Here is a 25429-nt window from a genome sequence, read left to right as displayed (position 1 = left end):
ACTGCAATTGATGCTTTTTTTGGGGGGGGGGGTGTTATTTTGGTTTAAAATGTTTTAATGTGTGTTCTAGTGTGTTGCATGCGTTTTTGATGGTTTTTGATGCGTTCTATTGCGATCTCATGCAGCTAAAATAGGGCAAGCAGTATTTTGTAGATTGTCATTACTAAACATTTCTAAGGTGCCTTTGTTGTAATTTTTAAGATCTGGGTAAAGTTCCTCCTTAACATTAGCCTCAGTAAAAGCTGTTACAAAGATAATTACTAAACTGCACAAATCTGTTCAGCAATCCAAATTAAAGGATCAAGTCACCTTCACCTTAGTTCAATAAGATAAAGCAGAACTCCAGGTAAAAAACGCTCGTTAGTCAAGATTTGTATTCACTGGAAAATCATTATATTACATTTATAAATGTCACTCGAATAAAGCTCGCCATACACCTTACAACCATCGCACGACTTTGGTTGTGTGATGGTTGTAAGGTAATAAAAATCTCGTACGATCTGCCCATCTTGGACAAGCAGATCGTACTTGCGATCATCGCGGGGAGGGCTTCCGACGATTCCAAAGCTGAGCGGGCAGTGTGCGCTTGCGCACACCGGCCCTTTCGGCATTTGTCTTCCGAGCACGCCACTAACCCGCCGAAAATCTTACGATTTTCGTCAAGATTTCAAGCGTGCTCGGAAGACAAAAGACGTGCGACCGTACAGTAGAAATGGTCGCACACCTTCCACACACCTGCCAATTATCGTACGATTGCGGGATCACCCGCGATTATCGTACGATAATCGTCAGATGTATGGGCACCTTAACTATCTGAAATTATCTTTATATTTACTTTTTCAAATCCCACATACACCAGAAATCAAGCTGAAAGAGAATGCATTTCAAAGCATGTTTAGTTTAACATGTATCAGTCACTAGGGGCAGGAAGGAAAGCTGCTAAAAAGTCGCTCTCTGGGCAAACAAAATACTGACCCTTGCAGGGGGGCTATCCTTGCACAATAGGGACTCCCTCTAGGCTGCTAGATCAGACCCCGCAGCTTCTTCTTCCCTTTGTTCAAGTGGCTTTTGAGCCGATGGCATCATCATGTTCTATGCAGGTCCATTAGACATGAGAATGCTGAAGGACATTCCAACATCCAGAGCAGAGGGGGAAGAAGTGAGCACTGACTGTCTTGGGAAACTAGATCAGGAAGTAAAACAGCTTTATTTGTGTCCATAAAAAAAACAAGCACTCAACCCTTTGCACTGCAGGGGAAGCCCCACTGCAAGGGTAAGTTGTTTCTTTGCCTGGAGATGGACTTTAAAAGATGAATGCACTTTAAATCAAAGTTTACTTATCCTGTAGGACCCATTTAGGTGATGTCCCAGCTTCCTCCCTGTGCACAAATGGCTGGTGTAATGTTTTGAAACTGGTCCGTCTGTGCTTGGCTCTGCCTGTGCAGTTGTGTCATCCATTCACAGGTGCATATAGGGAGTCATGTCTGCAGCATACAGTGAAGTGTTTCTCTATTCTTTTTAGGGTGTAGCATGAAATATGGTCACATCAACATCCCCCAACCCTATCCCGCCCCCCACTTAACCGCAGCTGCTGTTTTGTTAATCTGGTGCGACTGTGCATGGCTTACACATCCACGTCATCCATTCACAGAACCTTTAATAGGATCTGTGAATGAAGAGACTACAAGTCCTGTCTGCCGCCGTGACAGAGAGACTTACAGTTCACAATGGAGTACAAGTGGTGTTACATCTGAGCATCCTCTGATCTCAGTTGCAAAGCTTTGCAGACTCAAATGTAAACAAATAAAAAAAATGTACGTTTTTTCTTTTATTAATGTGTGTGCATGTATTATTTTTTGCAAAAGCTGGACTATGCCTTTAAGCCGTTCATAATAAATACTTTCACATTACACCACCAATGGAAATACGTTCTCGCCTGTTCCCAAAAGAAAAGTTTTAACTACTGTTTTCCAGCTGTAAAATGCAGAAATGGATGCCACCCACCAGCAAAAAAGCTTAAAAACCACTCACTGAATCGCTTCGGAATTCTTACATTAGTGGAACGCCCTAATCTGGCATGTCAATAAAATTTGACTGGCTATGATCAGTTATAAGTGTTTTCACGGGATGTACTTGAAGTTTGATGTTTATGATAGGCACAGTTTTTGTGTTTTCATGTATGCCCAAGATTTTTAGTACAGTATGTTCTTTACTATTTTTATTTGATGTTTTTTTTTTTTTTTTTTTACTGTGGTACCTGGTATGCAAAATGCTATAAAATGTTATAAAATGTGTCTGGTTAAGCACTACTATCACAGTTTTACAAAGGTCAAGTGCCCCTCTATTATATTATCCTTTTATTATATTACCATGTGTACTAGCCATGTACTGTAAATAGCTACAACACTGCTTTAGCTTTACATAATGCCACTGCCAAGTATTTATGAGAATGTGGCAGGTCTGCAGACCCAGACATCATAAAAGCAAATCCAGCATACTGATTAAATCAACAAACTACATCTCAGTGAGTATATTCTTCTGCAAGGCTGCCTTACACATAAATCTGGAGCCCTGCTGTGTACCACCTACCAGAAGGATGTGAACGACGAGCGGATTTATGTCCCACACTTCGGAAAACACTGCTATAGAAAATTATTATAACCCTCTGTGAGTGGAATGTCAGGTAAAAAATAAGTGTTTGAATGAAGCCATCATACATAACAATATAAGATTCAGAAAATAAATAGTTGCTATAGTTTATAGCACAGCTGGGCACATTTGGAAATAAATAGCAGCAATTTGTACGTAGTAGCTCAATGCAACCAAATGAAAACTGGCTTTGATCAGACAGCTGCTTGAAGTGACAGTAAACTCAGGAGTTAAATCTTAAAAATATATTCAAGTACCTTAACCAGTAACAAAAATGTATCTTATTTGTGTATCACTCGACTGCAGATTTTCAAATCATCTCTGAATTGGTGCTGACACTGTCCTTCCTTCTGGAGGGTGGCTACTTTTGTTCCCCATGGTCCCTGTGTGTGTGTTGTAAAGTAGCCACCACTTCAAGCTTGCTCCAGTGATGGACTACAACCTCAGGTTTAGTTTAATAATTTGTAGTGAGATTGTAGTCCATCACAGGAGTGAGCTTGGAGCGGTGGCTACTTTACAACACACACAGGGACCATGTGGAACAAAAGTGGAAGAAAGGACAGGGTCAACACCAATTCAGGGATGATTTGAGATTCTTTAGCTGAGTGATGAGCTGAGACCCTTTTATGGTGCTAAACCCAGACTGCAAGGGTTAAGTGCGTGTTATTGTCTAGGGGAGCAGAGTAAAGGTCTTTTACTTACCTGATACCTGCTCCCTCGGCTCCCTCACCTCGTCTCCCCTATGCTCTGGTTTGTGGACAGTCCTCGTGTATAATGCAGGGCTATGGGCCATGTATAGGACGTGATGATGTCAGCAGACCTCCAAACGTCAGAGCAGAGGGGTTGAGAGGCTGCGGGTGCCAGGAGCAGGTAAGGTAAGTGTAAATCCTTAAAACAGTCCCCTAGAGAAAAAAAACAAGCAGTTAACCCTTGGAGTGTGGGGGGAACCCTACTGAAAGGGGAGTTTTTTAAAGCAAATCCTACATCCTTTATGTTACAAAATGGAATTAGATAGATAGTAGATAGTGAGTGCTTTCCTTCAGATACAGTATGTCTGGATAAAAAACGAATGTCCCCTGTATGTATCGAACAATTTCACTCTTATTTGCTTGACGTGTGCCTTTAAAACCGAACTTGGGGCAGAAAAATTTGTATTTCAAAAATACTCTATAGCCACAAAGATCTACTTTTTGCTCCCCAAAAGCATCTAGTAAGGACCTTACATGGTTCTAAAGCATGTGTTGTGAAACTTTCTTTCTCTGCTTTATATATCACCAATCCAAAATGTCTAAGATTAAAATCTGATTGGTCAAAAATCTTATTTTTTATATTTTTACATACTGAGTTTTCTGCATGAGATTGACATTAATGAACCCACAGTGTGTGGGATGATACTGGATAAAATAATCAGGTAATTTAGCATATAGAAAGGAAGAAACAAAATTGTTGAGTAGAATTCAGTCTTGACCAGCAAAACCTGTGTTGGGGGTCTCCTGACTGTTTTGGAAGCCATTTTTGAGATAGAACAATGGCACAGTGGTTATAAAATTTGTTGCCTGGAAACATGTGGACTCTCAGCCAGACAAAAAAGTGTACTAGTATAACCACAATTATCTTTTTTTTTTTTTACGTAAAAGCTGATGGGCTTAGCTTGTTAGCTCCATTATTCTATGGTTTCCCTTTTGTTTTGCCGTATTCATATTTTATAGCCCAAGCCTAAAAGATCCCATGTGAAAACCTGGTTCCCGTCTCCTGGTCTGTATGACTTCAAAGGAACTGAGTAATTGCTACCTTTTTTTAAAAAAATTTCTTAAAATCACGATCACCACTGCTGATTTTCTGGGACTTCTTGGGCAGAATTATTAAGCTGAAGGCATTTGGACTATAGGTGGCCATGGATAGCCAATTTTTGGTTTTTAAATTTGTGTGCTCAGATCAGCTGAGTGTTTGCGTGAGTGTAACAGAGCAGCGAGAGTATGGCAGGATTCTTGGGACAGACAATAGCAAAGTTTTCAAATATATTAGAATGTTTTTCCCCCAAGAGCAGTCAGCTGGGCATGACTGCTGCATCTCAGAAATGTGGCTAAAATTAATGATCTTATATCTATGACTACCTTTGGTTTATAAAGTGTGTTTAACCTCTTGCCGTCCGCCCGTAGTAAAAAAAACGGACGGACGGCACTGCTGCATCTGCAGGTTGCCGTCTCCAGACGGCAATTTTTTTCTGCTCGCGGGCACGCACGGGCAGAAAAGACGCGATCAATGCACACACCCGTTACCGGGTGTTTCACATATAGGCGATCAGCGGGTCCATAGCCCGCCGATCGCCTATATGTGCTCGTTCGCGGCACCTTTTATATTTTACCAAAAAATTGGGTAATAATAAATGTTTTATCATTTAATATAGGGGAAACTGTTTTTTTTTTTTAAATTTCGGTCATTTTTCCTTAATATAGTAAAAAAATAAAAACCCCAGTGGTGAATAAATACCACCAAAAGAAAGCTCTATCTGTCCCCAAAAAAGGGTATAAAATTCATTTCAGTACAGCGCTGCATGACGGAATAAATGTCAGTCAAAGTACCGCAGCGCTGAATACTGAAAAATGGCCTGGATGGGAAGGGGGTTTAACACCGTGGATGTCAACTGGTTAAACTTGGTCCTAGTGATATCCAACAATGTAGGTTCATTTGCATGCCTAAATCTGGCCACAGACTTTAGATGGTAGTTGGATATGCAGACACAATACGAGTAATGTAAAGTTGCAACCTCAGCTCTAAAACCACCTGCTCTTGCCTTTGAGTAGCCTATGTCCTCAGAGGAGTAATGTAATGCCTTATGGGATAGCCTTATTTGTGCTAAAAATGACCATGCCTGGTCCATTTAGTTTTGTGAAGCGCATAGTATCCGTGCAATCAAGCTGATATGTAAATAAAATCTTGTTTTCTTTGGGGTACTTACCATTCACATGCCACATGTGCTATTCTGACGGTAGATATATATAAAAAAAACAATCAGGTTTCTTTTTCACGTATATCAGTATGAGAATCATACGGTGTTCTGAATCATACCATTTATTCTGACTCCGATCGTTGTGATAGCGAAATATATCCCTTGCTGAGACCTCTATGCCTGGCCTGTATAAGCAGATATACTCACTGCGGACAATCCTCGTCAGATAGCTGAACTCGTCAATACCGATTCATTCAAAAAAGGTGTTTATTCTTTACATCAGGTTACAGCAGATGATAGGAACAGCAGTTGAACGGTTATAGTATTGTGCGGTCAGAAAATGATGCCTTTCCTACGTACTGTGCAGATTACCTGAGTGTCCTTGTTACATGTGGCTTTCAACTGTGCCCATGACACAGGAAGTACTGCACACAGGAAGAAGGGTGGGGCTACACTAGGGGAAAATACATCGTCACATGAGGAATAATTACAGAAAACATGTTTGTTACAACAAAAGGCCACTAGATGGCAGCATAGGATAACACATGAATTTAGCTATGAGAAAATAGTTAGGCAAATCACACTATATAAATTCTAACCTATATAACAATGCTAATATTAACTGAGGCTATGCATCTCATATTCTATGCCCCTGTTGGGGCGGCACACCATTTTTGAGATGACAATGAGTTGAATGTGCTTAGATTGTGTCTGTAGCCAAGAGCTGCTTTGTGGTTACAAAATGCAAAATCACTGTAGCGTTCGTATGACAGAATTTTTAAAAATTACAACGCCATGAGAATTCCAGACTGCTGAGTTGGCTTATCTGCATTTTCTTTGTTTACAGAAAGGGACACAAAATTGTGACCAATTAAGGGATTTTTAATTCTGTAATTCTGTTAAGGAAGTTTAAAAATGGCAAATTGACAAATTGCTTGTGACTGACACTTGCACTGACCTAAAAATATATGTTCCTATAAACACTTAGTTATAATTTCCTTTTAAATGTACAACTTCTTAGTCTATGCACTTGAAAACCAACTGCACACACAACTGATATGAAAGTGACCATGTCACGGTAGGATCGAAAATAAAGGCAGCATGTAAGGCAAGATGCTTTATATTTACCTTTCTGAGGGCCATGTGTTAAAACTCTTTGTTGCCGACCCCCTGCCTCTGCAGGTATTCAACATTTCTGGTCGTGTGAATGCCTTCTCCTCCTGCAGCATGCCCTGTCTCCTCCCAACAATGGGAGGAACCAGAACATACAGCAGGGAGGCAGGTGTTTGCTTTAAATATATAGTCATGTATACCTAGTTGTAGAAATTATTCACAATTATGCACTGTTTTCGATAGAATCTGTTCCTACCAGTTTTCTGAAAAAAAGTCCTGCATGCTGGATTTCCGATGCCTTGACCTGTAATCATCCATTAAAATTAATTAAAATAGAATCCTTTAAAGCCAAAATCAATCTTGTTTTACATGTTAACCCTCCCTCCCTCAACTCTAGAGCAGATTTTCTCAACCAGGGTGACGTGGTACACTGATGTGCCTACTGGCTTCCTCAGGGGTGCCTCAAAATTTTATGCTAGTGGGACTGTAATGTGAAGGGGGCAATAAGGATTGAGGTGAAGGGGGCTCCTGATGTAAAAGGGGAACTCTGGTGTGAAAAGGGGGGCTCCTATATGAAAGTGGGGCTTCTGATATGCGAGGGGGGCTCCTGATGTGAAGGGGAGCTACTGATGCAAAGGGTGACTGTGATGTGAAAGGGGAGACCCACTTTTTTGTGTGTTTTTGCGTGCGGTCTTAACCCCTTAAAATCTATAATATTTTAGGCTGGGGTTCCTCGAGATTTTGCATACTGTTAAAAGCTGCTGTGACTAGAAGTTGGTTGAGAAACACTGCTCTAGAGCACCCCTGTTGTTTTCTTGATGTTCAGCTTCTAGCATCACACGGAGGGCACATAGGCACACCTTGCAGAACTAGTAGGAGGAGCTAGAAGACCAGTTACCCAGCAATCAGACAGCTGGCTGGGGTGAGTAGTCTCCTCAACAGGAAATAATACCTCAAACAGTTAGCAGGCAGCAATTTGTACGGAATGAAGGCAGTAATGAGCCAGTGACACCTTACAGAACAAGCCCTGCAGTAAAACCTAGAGCACTTGCTTCATTTGAAGGGGAAAAAATCTGACTGTCAAAAAGCTTTAAAAACCCGCAGCTTAATACAAACTTAATTTTGATACATCTGTTGTGAACAAGCCTATAAAGTGGAGGGTATCCATTTTCCTCAAATAGTAAAATTGCTGAGAAATATTAATTAAGAAGTTAAACAAATGTATTTATTGCTTCCTAGGAATTATGCAACTTCTGCCTTGCTATAATTATGGCTAAATCAGATGCAAAGCGGCAGACAGATTAAAATATCCTACCTGTTTGTACTGCTTCCTCAGTGTAGCTGGTTAGCATAATAGTTACACCTTAGTATTATCTTTAGCGTTGCCATGTTTCCCATAAGTAAGCACTAGAAGAACTGGGTGGAGGAACATCAGTAATATGTGAAATGAGAGGTTCAGAACCTTTGTTAGCATATTTTCTGAGCAGTTTTAATAACACACACTGATTCCATAACTTGGTTTTCAGATTCTATACCTTTTAATTAACAGTAAATTATGAAACGCCTTCTTACATTAGAAGGTAAAGAGTCATTCAGGGGAGAGCTTTCATGGAATTTTCTTGTCTGAGCAAAGAACCTGATGCCTACGTGATTAGCAAAGCAGTTTCTGTCTTGAAAAGGGCACAAGGTAATGCTAAGAAACACTCATCATTAAGAGCCCGTACATCAATCGCAATTAACTCATTTAAAAGTAAGACTGTAGCTTCTGATTCATGTTAATGCAATCATAGTATTACTTTATGTGCCTTTTGTTTCTAAATGATCAAAAGCCTAAACATACTGTATGCCTTAAAGTGAAGATCATACTGCCAGTTGCTTTCAATAAAAGTAAAACCTGTGCAAAAGAATCATAATTAATGTAATTCCCATATTGATGATCCTCTTCATAACTTTTAGCACACTGTTTGACTCAACATTCAGCATGTCTGCTTCTTAAAACATCCAATTGGTATGGGCATTCCTTCTATATAAAATTCAAACATTGCCGTTTCTTGTGTTGTGGCATAGGCGGAAGAGAGTAGTGTCTGCAAGTAGGCAGAATGCAAACCTCAAGCACAAAATCTTACTAACTAAGATTAGTAAGGAAGTTACTTCCCAGGAGGTGACAATTTCTGAAATCCATATACAGATAACTGCTAGACATGTGTGATTCGTTTCGTTCCGAATCGAAATTTGGACGAATTTTCGGAAATTCGGACATTCGGATGTATCCGAATTCCGAATTACAGACATAACGAATGCAAACGAATCCGAATTTCCATTTCAGAAATTCGGTAGCGTTAGTACGAACGTTTCGTTTTCTGTTCTTATTCGTTTCTTATTCGTTTCTTATTCGTTTCGTTCGTTGGAGCAAAGTGACATTAGAGGAGAAAAATATTTTTTCCCCCTCAAATGTCACTTTTGCTGCAAACGAACGAACGAAAGGAATAAGAAACGAATAAGAACAGAAAACGAAACGAACGTTCGTACTAACGCTACCGAATTTCGTCTGAATCCGAATTCCGAATCCGAATTGACTTTCACACCCGAATCCTGAAAAACGAAATAACACAAATCCGAATTTAAAACGAAACTAAACTAAACAAATTTTTTGGCAGTGCACATGTCTAATAACTGCACTAGTAAGAAAAAAACAAAAGTTTGCTGTTCAAGTCCCAAAGGTTGATCATCTATTGTCACATACAGTGTACTAAAATCTGCATTTTTTTCACAAAATGTCTTGCTATTGTATAGACATGTAAGCTGCAGAAAAATTTGGTTCGGTTCGGATATTTCATTATTTCGGGTTTCGATCCGAAATTCAATTCGGTTTATGTTTCGGATTTGGACAAAATCCAAATTTCCTTTAGTTTCAGATGAGTTTACGAATATTCATTGCGAATACCACAGAAAACCATATACAGATAGTAATACTAAAGCTGAAGCTCCTAGACCCGAATGACATTTGGGAGTCCGAATTTCTGAATTTCTGAATACCATTCAGGAGCTTCAGAAAGCAATATGGGTCTGGGAGCAGCTGCCTAATTTGTATAAGTAGATAGCCGCCCAAGGCTAGCAGCGGCGGGAGGATCCCAGAGGGAGAGGCCAGGTACTTCTTCTGTATAATGCTACATAGAATTTAGTGTTATCCCACCAAGGCAGGCTTCTAGGCAAAGTAGGCAGCTTGTGAGCCTACTTTACAAAACGTTGTTTGCGCTATACATGTTAGGTATCGCCGCATATGCCAGAACGAGAGCCACTATAGCTTAATGGAGTACAAATAAAATATATGCTTTACTAAAGCTGAGGCTCAAAGACCCAAATGGCATTCAGGAGCTCCTGAATACAATTCGAAAATTTGGATTCAATTATTTAAAGTTTTAGGTCCAGGAGCTGATAATTAATATCCAAACTCATAGTACTAATAACTGCACTTGGGAAGAAATATAGGTTTATTTTGACACAACAATACTTCTGTTTCAGGCTCCAATACACATATAGCGTTTGTGTTTTTTCCCGCACGGTTTCTCATGGGGAAGACCGCACAGCACGAAAACACTAAAATCTTTACATCTGCACGGATTCCGCTCGTTTGTGGCTATTTCTATAGCCGTGAATGTGCGGAATCCGCCCCTGAAATCGTGCTTGGACTATTTTGACGGACGCACGGTTTTGTACCGCGCAGTCCCTGCAATAGTCTGAACAATTCACATTGAAATGCATTGTTTCTTATGTTTAGAGCGGTTCCCCTATATTCGTGGGGCCGAATACGTGCGGAAAACCGCTCATGTGTGAATGGAGCCTTATGCTCAGTACTGACAATTTATTTAAACAAGAAACAAATGCAAATTAAAAATAGAGGCCTGTTTAGTCCTAGGAACTGACAATTTATTTCCAAACTCATTATACTAGATACCGCTGTTGTTGAATTAAACAAAATAGAAGCCTTGAGGGCTTGTTCACACCAAAAGCGTGTGCGTTACAGAGTTGTAGCTGCTGGAACGCACCGCGATCGCTAAGAAACTTCCCCCTGTGTTCTAAGGGCGGGAAGAGTGTGGCGGTGCATTGAATTTGCATCCAATCGCCCGCAGTGCGATTGGACGCGTGGCAAAACTTTGCCAGCGTTCCGTTCCACTGCAAACGCAAATAATAGGGCTTGCTATATTTTTTTGCGTTTGCAGTGGAACAGAACGCTAGCAAAGTTTTGCACGCGTCCAATCCCACTGCGGGCGATTGGTTGCGAATTCAATGCACCGCCCCGCCCCTTCCCGCCCTTAGAACACAGGGGGAAGTTTCTTAGCGATCGCGGTGCGTTCCAGCAGCTAGGGCGCTGGGACGAGGAAGCGGTGCCATTGAATTCAATGCACCGCCACGCCCCCTCCCGCCTCAGAATGCGGGAGGAAGTTTCTGAGTGATGGCGGTGCGTTCCAGCTGTGTTGACTATCTATTTCAAAACTTAGTTTATTACAAGCTGCAGCAGTATTTGAGTAACAATAGAGGTTTTTTTTTGCCATAAAAATGTTCTTTGATGATCTGAAAAACTATTTTCATGGACAACATACAGAAAGCTACAATTTTGTAAAAAAAATATAGAGGTATCTTTTGACAAAATATTTTATTTTATTTTCAGTTCCAGGAACTAACAATCTATTTGTTAATGCAGTGTAGTATAAGCAGCATTATGGATGATTGTTTAAGCCTAAACAACTTCCTTTTCTAATGCTTAATATTTATTTATACATTTCGGTTGAACATACTGACCTGTAGCCTGGGAGGTAGAATAGTTATAGAGTGCTTTATTAACAACTCCGAGCTTCCATAAAATAATACAGCCTATGAAGTACTGTATATTATAACAGGAACAGGAACTGAAACTTACTTGTATGGAAAGTTAGTATAGCAAGTACAGAGTATCGAAATGATTTTACATGTAAAAACTGTAAATAGTGACATCTACAGGCCAGAGGTATATACACCCCTAATAGTACATAAGAGTCTTTTTCCTCAATATTGAAAGATCCAGACAACAACAATGTGAAGCAATTTATCACAAACAGTAATGTGCATTTTAATTGTATCATATAATCCTTGGTCCACACATGAGGTCTTTAACTGCTTCCCATCCAGCGGCCGTACATAAACAGGTAGATGGGAGCCTTCTAGATGCAGGTGTGCATTTTAAAAAGGTCCTTCCCGCCCCCACTTGTGCAGGCCATCCAGCGAGCACACGAGTGTTGAAATTTCTGTAGAGCCGCCCAATCGCTTGTATTTTGCATGTGGCCCGAGCTCCGCTGTGCCCAGTGCATGCCTGGGACTGGCACAGCAGCTCTGTGACAGATCAGAGGGAGGTCAGTGCACAATCTCCCTCTGAGCTCCTCCCCGGTCTCTGAATGCAGGAGGTGATGTATATTACATAACTTCCGCATTCAGCTGTCATTCCCGCCTACAGAAGTCGGAGAGAAGCTGATGAAGCAGATCTCTGCTTAATGAGCTTCTTTGGGGGTCCATAGGTGTCATGGAGCAAGGAGGTGTCCCTCACCTGGCAGCCGCAGTGTGCCGAGACACCCCTCTCCAGATCTCCTGGGACCACGGACACATCCCAGCGTTTCTCTGCTGTGGATGTACCTCGGAAACATGGTTCTGTGCGTCGTCGTGTGTGTGTTTCAGGAGCTGCGCTAGCCACGGCGTCGGGCCATCTCCCTTGGTGGTGTCACATGCGGGGAACCTTGGTGTGACGTCTATAAACCCCAATAGAGCTCCAGCATGCACCGCAACTGACAGCATTCAAAAACTCACTTCTTCCCAAGGAACACAAGCCTTCAGCAATACACTGAGCACTGCCCTAACTCCACCTCTGTTTCCACAGGAACAGGGGTGTTGCCTCCAGTCCTGGACTTTAAAACCTCACATCACTACGAGCTCAGTGCTAGGTTATTCTGAAGCCCTGCTCACAGAGACCCAGCGTTTGTTCCTGTATCTCCGTCCCCTGTTCCTGCATTCCTACCCCCAGTTTTGGACTCCCCGATACCTGACCCTCGGACTGTTTTCTGGACTACTGATTCTACGCTGCCTGCCCTGAAACAGGAACTGCATCACTACTGTCTGTCTCACCCTTCTGGACTTTGTATTTGGACTGGTTATCTCACCTGCTTCCTGCTACTGGGATCCAGAACTGGCGCAAGGTGACATTAGGGGTCTTGGAGACCCCTGATATCTCAATAAAGGGGAATGGTCACTGTAAATTGGCTATCACATGTGATATCAATAAAGTTATGTGTACAAAAAAGTTTAAAAAATCAAAGTAGCGTAAAAAAATTAAAAACACAAAAAAATCTTTAAAGTCCTCCGTCCCTACATGCAGACACAAACATGTGTCGGTGCACCTACGTGCGAAAATGACGATTGTGCCCATTCCGCTGCACATGTTACATATCACCACGAACGTTGGAGTAAGAGCAATAATTTTAGGGCCATCAATCACTGTTCACACTAAACTGATACGCGATAAAAGCTTTTAAAGTGTCGCCTTTGACCAATATTGGGTATGGTAGTTTTTTTAGTTTTTGCAGGCGGGCACAATGTTTAGGCTTCACATGTATGGTGTCTATTTACCTGATGTGACCCCGTCTTTTATATTTTACCAAAAACCTTGGGTAATAATAAATGTTTCATAATGCAACATAGGGAAAACTGTTTTTTTTTTTTTTTTAATTTTCGGTGGTTTATTCTTTATATAGTAAAAATTAAAAAACCCCAGTGGTGATTAAATACCACCAAAAGAAAGCTCTATGTGTCCTCAAAAAATTGTATAAAATGCATTTCAGTATAGCATTGCATGACAGAATAAAAGTCAGTCAAAATACCTCAGCGCTGAATACTGAAAAATGGCCTGGACAGGTAGGGGGTTTAATACCCTGGACTTCAAGTAGTTAAATATGTCTAAGTGGTGTGAGTTCCTGGTCTTCAGTTTGATTGATATCAATAGGAATAGCAAAATATCCTTTGATCTTTGGAAAAGTTCTGCCTAGCAAGTGCAAGACCACTGGCATTCCATATGTGTCCACCAGACAGCTCATAGGTGTAAGATCCTCATTGACTTGTCACTCTGAGCGGATTGGAAAATCATAGGGCAGAGCCATAAATAGACGTCCGAGATGAATAGAGGAAAGATGGAGCGTTTCAGAGAGGAAGAAGGCCTTTGACTCATCTAACGTTGGCACTGCAAAAGACCAACATTTATGTTAAGAAGCCCCTTGGTCACCAGTGTTCTTTGACTTAACTGCCTTTTAAAGACGTTGCTGCTCTCCATGAATGACCCAGGGACTTTTTTGGGAGCATCGTTTTCCGTAACTTGCAGTTTGTAAATTGGATTTAAGACCCCCACAGGCTAGAACCTTAAAATTATATTAAAATATGAAATTATAGATAGGCTATATACAGTAGCTCATCTGTTATATACGTTCATAATTGTGCTTGGTACTAATTTGTTATAGAGCTTGTATTGTCATATACTTTTTAACTAAACTTTTTCCCTGCAGGACTTTTGTTTGTTAATAAAGCCCACTTTACCCTACAGGTGTGTCAGTGAGTTTGGGTTTAGTCAGTGCAGGTCACCACTAGAAGCCTGAGATATGGACACCACACTTATATAGAAGAATAGGAGGTCTTTTTTGAAAACATAGCTTGTTCTTTAAGTATCAGGAGCTGATTCTTTATACCTTTTGGGCAAAAATGACCGTGCTGTTTTACTATGTCTGCACAAATGTGCCCAAAATATGTTCCCAGTTATATAGTTGGTAATATATTTCCCCATTGCACTGCTAACACTGCTAAGTCATTACAGTTTGTAAAATATACCAATCATACATTGCCCAAGCTAGGCTTGGAAAAGATAGAGAGGAAAGAAGAAGAGAATAGCCAGCAATTTGGTGGATGGATACAGCCACAGAAAGTATGGACAGGCTGTTGCGAAGACTGAAGAACCAAATAGAAGACAGATCATTCATTCTGAAATGCTATCCATGTGGACGCTAGGAATCAAACTTGACATGAAAAATGGCACAGTACTTATACAGTAGAGTACTGTATTAACAAGCGCAGGCATCCATGAGTCTCTAATAACAGAAACAGGAACTGTAACTAACGTGTACAGAATATAGAAAGTATTTTACATGTAACAACTGTAAATAGTGACATATACAGGCCAGAGGTATGAACAACACATATTCCCCTCATATTTTAAAACAATCTTTTTACTTACACTTGACACTCTAAGCAGATTGACACATTTGGATCGTCTTTGTTTTGATAAGCCAGGTTTCTTTACTCTAACTAGAGATCTAGACTGAAAGTGTACTTCTCTAAAATTACGTTTTCGATCAGTATATGCCTTACTTTTATCTTGTTGATTTATAGCAACTGATGATTTCAGAAGAACTGGTAGTTGTGGCAATAGCTTGTCTGTAACATGTAGATTAGTACATATTTATCTGCCAGGTAGGTGAGTTGGTGATGCTTGAGTAGTTGCATGTAAGAACTCAACTTTGGTGCTTCTTGGATGGAGTTTACCTGGTGACATATACTCTGATCAAGTCACTTAATTTCTAAGTGCATTTTTCTAATTTTACTGTATATTTCTTAACGTGTTTACCTGCACTATCCAATGCGCTCTGTTTTGTTTTATGTTTGCATGTAAATATGGACTTAGATAAACACAGAGCTGTTAAGGATTTGCGACCTTGCCCTGGTGCCAGTGAAACATGGTACTTTTTGAAAATTTGATTTTCTGACCACACAATATTCTCAATGGCTTCATAACTGAGGCATAATTGGGAATACATTTGGAATACCATGCAATACCAAAGAAAGCACACAAGGTCTAAATGTCAGATGGAGCAGGTGCTTGTATCACAGCTTTCACATGCTCAGAATCTATACAAGCGTATAGATCACAGACATTTCCAGGCTAACTCTGGGATTTGGTCTTTTTTCGCAGCAAAGCATTAAAACATAGCTACTTTGTACTTACTATATGGCATCAGGACACCAGGACCTGGAAGATCACTGTAAAGCCCTATTAGCCTTATTATTATATTTTAACTATTGTTATTAACTTGTTGTTGGCTAATATATCATAATACATTATAGATGATGATACTGATAATATCAGCTGAGGCTCAGCCGTTTCTTGTGTTTCCCCCTGTGGTCTTCTCACCAGCTGTTTTTTAGTTCTAGGAATGCTATGTTCATTCACACACGGTTCTGAAAAATAATTGTGTCTCCAAAAACGTTTTTGTACATTGATCAAATGTTTCCTTTTATTACTATTTTGGACTTATGTTTATTTGTCTTCCTGATAAATCTGACCAAGAATCACAATGAATGTACCCTCTTCCACTCTACTGCTTGAATCATCTCTACAAAATAGAAGATATAGTTCTCAACAATTGAACCAATGATGGTTGCTGTATAGTTCTTCTCTGTCTAGATATACAGTATATGTATATGTAACCTGAGCAGATAATACTGGGAGTGACCCTCAAAGGTCCCTTTGTAAACATGACATTATATGAATGAGATTTTTGCCACAACCAATTCTAATCTTTTATGTTCTTATATGTTTTAATGTATTGTTGTAAAAAAAAGAAGTTATTTTAAGTACATATTTTCTGTTGTTTGACACCTTTAAATTCTTGTTCATACGGGTATTTGTTCATACATTTTAATGGAGGATATGGTGCCTGGATCACCCATCAATCCAATGAAAATTGTTATTGTATATTTGTACAAAGTAATGGTGGCTGGCATATGGCTGAGAACATTACAGTGTGCACAAGCCACAAAAACATGTAAACTGGATGTTAGGCAAATGGCTTACTGTATATCTCCCAATAAACAATACAAAACTGGATGTGTTGTGCTATCATTAACAGAAAACAATTGTTTTCTATGTGCCCTGTTCACACCATACATATGCAGAGGTGTGGAGAAAAATTCACCTCAACGGACATGGTTTGAAAGTGCCCTTAATCATTGTTCAACCGTTTTACCCGTAGGTGATCCACGTTCTGTTCAATAGCATCAGAGTTGGTATCGTGCAATAGTTTTTACTGTATAGAAAAGCTAACCCTTTCACATTTTAGGAGGGGGTTTCTCTAAATGTGTCTTTAATTATGTTTACTAGTGATTTATTTTACCCATAACCTGCATTTTTATAGTAAAATGTGCTTTAATTACCTTGACACCTAAATTTTTCCCCATACACTTTGATAACTAGTATAGTTCTTTGAATTAAGAGCTCATATCCCTAACACATTATTAATGTAGTATTTCCCATCAATGTACCATACTGGATTATATGCCTATAGCTGTAAAACATCTGTGTCATTTAGTCAAACTTGTGTTTATAGAAATATACTGGCTGTCCTTTCCTTCTGAAAATGATATCTGTATAGCTCTCTTGTGGACCCTGTGGTTTCTATGGCATAAGACGTGTATGCAGATCAGGAGTTTTTACAGGTTCTGTCAATGTTCTGGGATTATGACAATACACATTATGTGCTTTGTTCATCATTGCAAGTTTATTCAATAGGCATTGGTTTATGTACCTGATGCATACTCATGTTCAGACTGTTTAATACAAAGTGCAATGTGTAAAATGTAAAACTAACCCACAGCAAACAATCAGTCATTCGTTAAATGCTTGTTTTGATTGCTTTAGCCAGATGAACGATTAAAAATGATTGCTTGCCAAGTTAATGTGCTTTGTAGATTACTATTACTTTTGCACTAAATAATATTGATATTTTTTTGGTCATAAAAATACTTTCAAGCCTAATATATATATATATTCAATGGGGAGCAGGTGTGTTAAATTTGGTGTTATCGCTCTCACTCTCTCATACTGGTCACTGGAAGTTCAACAAGGCACCTCGTGGCAAAGAACTCTGAGGATCTGAAAAAAAGAATTGTTGCTCTACATAAAGATGGCCTAGGCTATAAGAAGATTGCCAAGACCCTGAAGCTGAGCTGCAGCACGGTGGCCAAGACCATACAGCGGTTTAAAGTTCCACTCAGAACAGGCCTCGCCATGGTCGACCAAAGAAGTTGAGTGTACACGCTCAGCGTCATATCCAGAGATTGTCTTTGGGAAATAGACGTATGAGTGCTGCCAGCATTGCTGCAGAGGTTGAAGGGGTGGGGGGTCAGCCTGTCAGTGCTCAGACCATACGCCGCACACTGCATCAAATTGGTCTGCATGGCTGTTGTCCCAGAAGGCAGCCTCTTCTAAAGATGATGCACAAGAAAGCCCACAAACTGGATTACTGGAACCATGTCCTGTGGTCCGATGAGACCAAGATAAACTTATGTGGTTCAGATGGTGTACAAGGACAAGTGTATCTTGCCTACAGTCAAGCATAGTGGTGGGAGTGTCATGGTCTGGGCTGCATGAGTGTTTCCCGGCACTGGGGAGCTACAGTTCATTGAGGGAACCATGAATGCCAACATGTACTGTGACATACTGAAACAGAGCATGATCCCCTCCCTTCGGAGACTGGGCCGCAGGGCAGTATTCCACCATGATAACGACCCCAAACACACCTCCAAGACGACCACTGCCTTGCTAAAGAAGCTGAGGGTAAAGGTGATGGACTGGCCAAACATGTCTCCAGACCTAAACCCTATTGAGCATCTGTGGGGCATCATCAAACGGAAGGTGGAGGAGCGCAAGGTCTCTAAGATCCACCAGCTCCATGATGGCGTCATGGAGGAGTGGAAGAGGACTCCAGTGGCAACCTGTGAAGCTCTGGTGAACTCCATGCCCAAGAGGGTTAAGGCAGTGCTGGAAAATAATGGTGGCCACACAAAATATTGACACTTTGGGCCCAATTTGGACATTTTCACTTAGGGGTGTACTCACTTTTGTTGCCAGCGGTTCAGACATTAATGGCTGTGTGTTGAGTTATTTTGAGGGGACAGCAAATGTACACTGATATACAAGCTGTATACTCACCATTTACATAGTAGCAAAGGGTAATTTCTTCTGTGTCGTCACATGAAATTATATAATAAAATATTTACAAAAATGTGAGGGGTGTACTCACTTCTTATATCTTCAATTTCTTTTTGCTCAGTATTTTAAATGTGCAATGTTAATGTTTTTCAGTGCATCTTTTAGTGTCTACACAATCACAAAAATTAGTTTATGTCTTCCACATTTAGTGTGCCACATCCCACACATCAGATAGTCAGAGCTATAGTACCCTCTGTGCATTTCCTAACAACGTAAACTTAGTATATTTGCTATGCCCCACATATTTTACGCAGTTCCCAAGTATACTTTTTGTATCATACTTCACATTATACAATTTCAATGTTATGTATATGGTATAATTGTATAGTACTCTACAGTTTGAGTTATAGAAAATCAGTAAAACTGGAAGACTAAAAGCTTTTTGGGGCTCTTTTTAAAAGAGATTGTACCTATTTCCTGTCCTGACAGGAAGGGAGGAAAGAATCCCCCAAATGGGAAGATAAGCCACATATAAACATGGGACGGGGGGCTCTAGCCCTTCCACACATTGTCTAAAACTAAAAGGTTTTGGTTAGAATTGGATTTGCTTTAAAATGATGGTGGTGACAAATTGTAAAATAGCTACATTCTCAAATTAGCAGGTTTTCTGAAAGTAGCTTGAGCTACTGTAGAGGTCTATATTACAGGTTGAGGACGTGACAGAAAACAACTACACTGCATTCTTTGTTCATGAAATATTGCCCTAATGGCATTTTAAGTCATACATCCTGTTCTATGGAATATCTGATCTCTACAACAACAGTCACAACCTACTGTACAAAGGAATTAATATATGTTAAAACAATTTAAAGTCAACGCAGAAAAAACTAATCAGAAGCACTGTATAAGGGTTACAAAATATTTATTTTAACATTATTACTGAAGGAACGAAGGTTTTTTCATACAGAAATACAAACATGCATAGACCAATATGGCCTATTCCAATGGATATTTAACACAGTAAATATAGTCAGTTTAAAAATAATATAAATATTTATTTAAAAAATATTCACATAATAAAATTAGATAAAGAGATAGCAGATAACTCCACTGCTATTTACGACCCAGTTTTAGCTTGTGAGAGTAGTTAACATGAAGAAAAAATATTGAACTGCTCTCTAAGACCACACCAACCAGTCACTAAACAAATCCGGGATCTATGTATCAAAGATTTGATTAGCTCCAGTCCAGAGTTCCAGGCAAAAGTTTTCACAGGGCAAGCTAAAGTATAGGCAGGAGGATAGCCCTTCAGAGGAGTAAACCTGAGGTAGTCATGTTTGTATGTGATTTGTCTCCAAGAATGGCATAGATGTCCATTTACAATGCACATACACCTCCATATGCAGCATCTCATTGTATAATAAGGCACGTGCTTTTGCATATTGTGTTCCAGTGTTTTACGGTCAGTAGAAATGCTTGGCAGATATCCCAACATTTTGGTTCCAGTATTCTGTTTCCACTTGTTTCCATAGCATTCTTCTCCAATAGCAGACATGGCCTCTTGTATTAAGCGACCATGAGTGCCATTTCTGATGTTTTACTATAGTCCCACGTCTCCAGATTCAGTCTTCATACTTTTTGAAGTGCAAAGAGCCATCAAGGAGAAGGAGTAAGGTACACTCAGTAACTCACTGACAGCAATATCTTCCACACTTTAAAGAAAAAAAATAGGTGCTAGCTTGTAACTATGATGTTGTTTTTATATGTTTCCAAAGTCCTCTCTTCCTCTGTGTCCAAGGATGTTTTACTCCTTTCATTACATTGAGTTTCTTCAGTAGTCTGGCAATAGCAAATGACCTCTTGATGGACCTTGTAATGTCATTCATTCTGTGAAAGCAAATCAGTCTGTAAGTTATGATGTAATCAATCATTTATATAAAAACACAAATGTTATCAATATGTATTATTTCAAAAGAAATGATATATTTTTTAAGAAAATTGTTCATCCAAATATTCTCCAAGATCGTGATCACTACAGGTAGGTGAGAGCACACTGTCAGAACTGAAGGCGTGTAAAACAGAACGGCTCCATATTGGGAGAGCCAATATGATTGGTCAACATATCACACCTATTCAAGAAGACAGAACAGTCTGCCAGTGTCAGCTTATTCTGTGTGGCAGTGAGCCGTTTCAAGAAAATAAGTAATTTTCAGCGAGCAAACCCAAAAGAAGATCTCCACCAAGGAGGACTCCTAAAAACTACTAGACTCTTGACCCACAATCTTTTGCTTGTATCATATTATTTTTACTTCAAACATGCAGCATAGGTGACCTTATCCTCATAGCTCACTTGTTCCCCCTTAGCTGTGGGTTCTAAATATTTTCCTGTGAAAAAAATGTCAAACTAACACATGAATGAAGTCTGTTGACTGAGAACTTAAGTTTAGACAGATGTATCAAGCACGCATAATAGGTGTTTCTCGTCACCACACCTAGAAACGTCAAACAACAAACGCATTCCCAGAGCACAAATATGCACCTAAGCTATCTGGAAGAGCTATTTTGGCTTTTTTCACGTGATATTATACTTTGAAATAAAACTTGAACTGATCACCTACCAAATTATAAATACTTGTTTTGTCTATCGGTTATTTTTATGATAAAGACGCAGCAAAAGACAGTGATTTTGTAGCGTAGAGATCAGTTTAATAAAACGGGCTTTCTCTCACCTTTCTGTGTTACTATGAAGGTGCTTTTCAACACAGAGTGATCCCATCTCGAGGCCGCTGCAAACTTTGGCCTCCTGATTCTGGCGTCTTTCTTTTTTCAGTGAAGGCTGCACACTGTAAGAAAACAAATCATTGTAAGGCACAAACCAAGGAACTCCTTTTCACAACACATGCTTTGCAGATAAAGGCAGCCTCTGCTACAAGTGTACTCAGAGTTAGCTTTGTCAGTCCTACATACTGAAAATATTTGCACACACCTGAGCTCTGCCGAGGCTTGGCAGAAATCCAGGCATTTCTTGTCCTCACGCTTGGCACAGATACACCTGTCTGTAGACTCCGTCTTTGTGTCTTGCAATGAACGTTTCAAGCGGGGCCCGCCGAGACCATAAGGCACCGTTTTCCTGCAAGAAAAAAAAGAAATAGAAGCTTAGTCTATAATGCTGTAAAATAATACCAGTATACATTACCACATGGTGAAGATGGTGCAATGGTAGATTTAAAAAAGAAAGAAAGAATTTAGCGTGCAGTATTCGGTGTCCAACCAAGAAAATGTCAGCATATGAAAACTTCCCACACAATGCACTGCAGTAGTAACCTTTGCACAAAAGATCTTAATTTTCAGCTGATTTAATGGCATACAATTCCACAAATTGCAAGATTTGGTTTCACAGTGGCATACCATCAAGTTGTACAGGTTGCAACCTGTATTTCAATTAATAGCTTGTTAATGGTTGTTAAAATCACAGTTTAGGAGTATTTTGCTGTAAATGCCTAAGAGGTAAAAAGTAAGGCAAACATTTACAGCTTATCATAATATGAGTTCTGAGTAATTAGTGCATTATACATACTTAAAGCTCTCCAGTTATGTGTCAACAGATACAAAACAGGCCAATTCTATTATTATGTTAACCAACTGAGGAACTAAGAATTTAGATCACAAAGCACAGAGAGGCAACTTCATCTGACTAGCAAACAAGAGAGAACTGTTGCTGATAGCAACCAACCAGGTCATACCTTCCTTCTTAACCTGAGCTGAAAAAAATGAAGTTTGATTGGCTGTATGGGCTAGACTTTTCATAAGTCCCCAAGACTACTGCATGTGCTCTGCTTTCATTAGCTGACATCTTCCTTATATTTGTCCAATAACCTTTTTAATCTTTCTGGTTACGTTAATAGTTTGATGCATGTTCAAAATCCAGAGTTTGTTTTCCTTGGGAATTTCAGCTTTTGTCGTAAATGCTGTGGCCCAGATCAATTCATTAAATTCCACTTAAGTCCTTAATGTTTTACTACTACAGTATAATTTTATTGCTATGTATATTTGAACTAAAAGTGTCTGGAAATTATGAAATACTGGGATGGTCACAGAGGTAGCAACCAGTAATCAGAGACTATCCCAAACAAGCATTTATACAATATAGAGAAAGCACACAAATTGGAAAGGCTGGGTGTGCCAATTGGCCATTAGCTGCTGTCAATTCTCCTCCAAAGTCAGGTTTTATGGCAAAGAATTGTGCAATCTCTCTAACATCTCATTAAATTAGGGTACCTCATAATATATACATGGCTCGCTGATGTGGAATTTTAATATACACAGACAAACATTAACAATCACATTTTGTGGAAAGAATGAGATTAATTATATAAAAAGGCTTGTCTGTATAAGATAAATCTTGAAGAATGTGTTCAACCAAACAATCTAGGGGCTTGATACTTACTCTGGAGTGTTGATCCAAATGATGTCTAGATGACAGAAGTACACACATTCTTTATCCATGAGGGATGAACAAGAACAACGTTTAAATCTGCGTGGCCGCAAGGAGGTGCCAGAGACGTGAGGAGAGGCTGATGTTTCAGATGGTGAAGACTCGTCTGAATAAGTGCTGCTTAACCCTGCAAGCAAGTAGAGACTTTGGTTCATTGGTGATATTGGAAACACATGGTTCTTGTTTAATAGACTGGAAAGCATTTAATAATAGTGTAATGAGACATTAACATAAACATTCAGACCTTCAAGAATATCTGTGTGTCCCTGCTTTCTACATTGGGGGTATCACAGATCTACCTAGAAACATAACTCTGTTTTCTGATTGAGTTTTATTTAAGACTCAAATTGGTATTGCTACGTCAGGACATCATGTAACTCCAGCTGTCTGTTGTGCAATGCAATGTAATGCATTCCTATCATAATAATAGGAGCAGGCAGGACTATACATGTTATCCCACAGATGTAATGATACAGCCTTAAACATCTATTTACATGTGGAGTCTGCAGGATTGTGAGTAGGAAGCACAATCAAATACATGTTTTATAGCAGCATAGCACCAGGTTCTGAGTAATAAGCACACCAAGATCTATATCTTATGGCAGTAGAACACGTGGATCTAGGTAATAAGCACATTGAGATCTGTCTTATAGCAGCATAACACCAGGCTCTTGGCAATAACTTAGCACACTGAGATCTATGCATTATGGCAGCAAAGTGCTAGGTAACAAGCACTCTGAGATCTATGTCTAATGGTACCATATCACCAGATTCTAGTCAATAAGTACACTGAGATCCATGAATTATGGCAGCAAAGTACCAGGTAACAAGCACGCTGAGATCTATGCATAATAGTAGTATAGCACCCGGCTCTAGACAATAAGCACACTGAGATCTATGCATAATGGCAGCAAAAGTACTAGGTAACAAGCACACAGGGTTTAATGTCTTATGGCAGCATATCACCAAGCTCCAAGTAATAAGGACATTAAGATTGATGTCCATTGCTAGCACAGCACCGGATTCCAAGCAACACAAAAACGTAGGATTCTCATTGGGCTCCCTGACTAACGTGCAGAGATTGAGCATCTTCATCATTCCACCAGGAATGAGCCAAGCTATCTGGCTATGCTTTACCATCATAAGTGACTGCTGAGGAGGATGCCCAGTCATGGTTTGAGGTAATAGGCACACTGAGATCTATCTTATGGCAGCATAACACCAGGCTCTTGGCAATAACTTAGCACACTGAGATCATGCAGCATTGTGGATGGTAATCTTGGATTACCTTTCCTTTTAAAATGAATATATTTCATACAGCTCCACACATTATGGAGCACAGTGATCTATTACATGTAACTACATAATGAAATGAACTTAGATTAGGTAATGTGCATTGGGATCATGTTCAGTATGAAGTTCTGCTTATTTTTCTGAGCATCTCATGATACATATGAACTCGTGCTGTGATGCAGCAACAGGTGTGAGGGGGAATCGGTCCACAGCCAGGCTAGCACGGCACATAAAGAGTGCCTGTCTTTGCACAGTCCTGTCCTGCTGTTTAGCCTTCCTGATCCCTTGTGCGCAATAAAATGTAGAACTCATGCTGGAACACCCACAACAAGCTGCTCAGCCTGTCATTTTCATCTCCCAGAGAATCATTCCTCCTAATCCCGATCTGCTTCCTACACTTGATCACTGCCGGCTGCCAAATCCGGCCATAAAACGCTGCCACATAGCAATTTAACGATCTGGAACCAACACACCTTTACAGCCACAACCTGCACTAATTATGATAATTCCCATTGAATAAAAAAAAAAAAATCTCATGGGATATTCTATGTTTGATGAAATATCACCAGTCCTCTGCATTATGCCTTGCATTACATATTGCAAGGAGAGACTGTAATTAATATAAATAATATTGATATATATGACATCTTATGTATAAATATTACAAATGATGTATGGTCACTAACTGTGATATAGCCAATTTATGTGCTCCTTTTTATAGTGAACACCCATAAAGTTTAAAACACAGCTGTCAATTTATGTTATATTTATATACACACACGCACAAATTGTATTACTATTATTTGTATTTAATTATACAGGATTTATGAAGCCCCAACAGCTTGTGTAGTTAAAGGGAGACAGTTACAAATATATA

General features: G+C 39.7%; 1 protein-coding gene across 1 annotated transcript in view; it reads right to left on the bottom strand.

Annotated features, from left to right (window-relative positions):
- Positions 1-19810: 19810 nt before the first annotated feature.
- Positions 19811-25429, bottom strand: part of LOC108798928 (endothelin-1-like) — a 6212-nt gene continuing 593 nt past the window's right edge. The window contains exons 2-5 of the mRNA XM_018570735.1: positions 23212-23386; positions 21751-21894; positions 21494-21607; positions 19811-20651 (exon numbers count right to left, since the gene is read on the bottom strand). Of these exons, the coding sequence (XP_018426237.1) occupies positions 20510-20651; positions 21494-21607; positions 21751-21894; positions 23212-23386 (575 nt within the window). The 3' untranslated portion in view covers positions 19811-20509. The remainder of the gene's footprint in view (positions 20652-21493; positions 21608-21750; positions 21895-23211; positions 23387-25429) is intronic.

The sequence above is a fragment of the Nanorana parkeri genome, unplaced genomic scaffold (assembly GCF_000935625.1).
Source record: "Nanorana parkeri isolate BGI_ZX_2015 unplaced genomic scaffold, ASM93562v1 scaffold1588, whole genome shotgun sequence".
Lineage (NCBI taxonomy): Eukaryota > Metazoa > Chordata > Amphibia > Anura > Dicroglossidae > Nanorana > Nanorana parkeri.
This window is presented reverse-complemented; position numbering and strand designations above follow the sequence as displayed.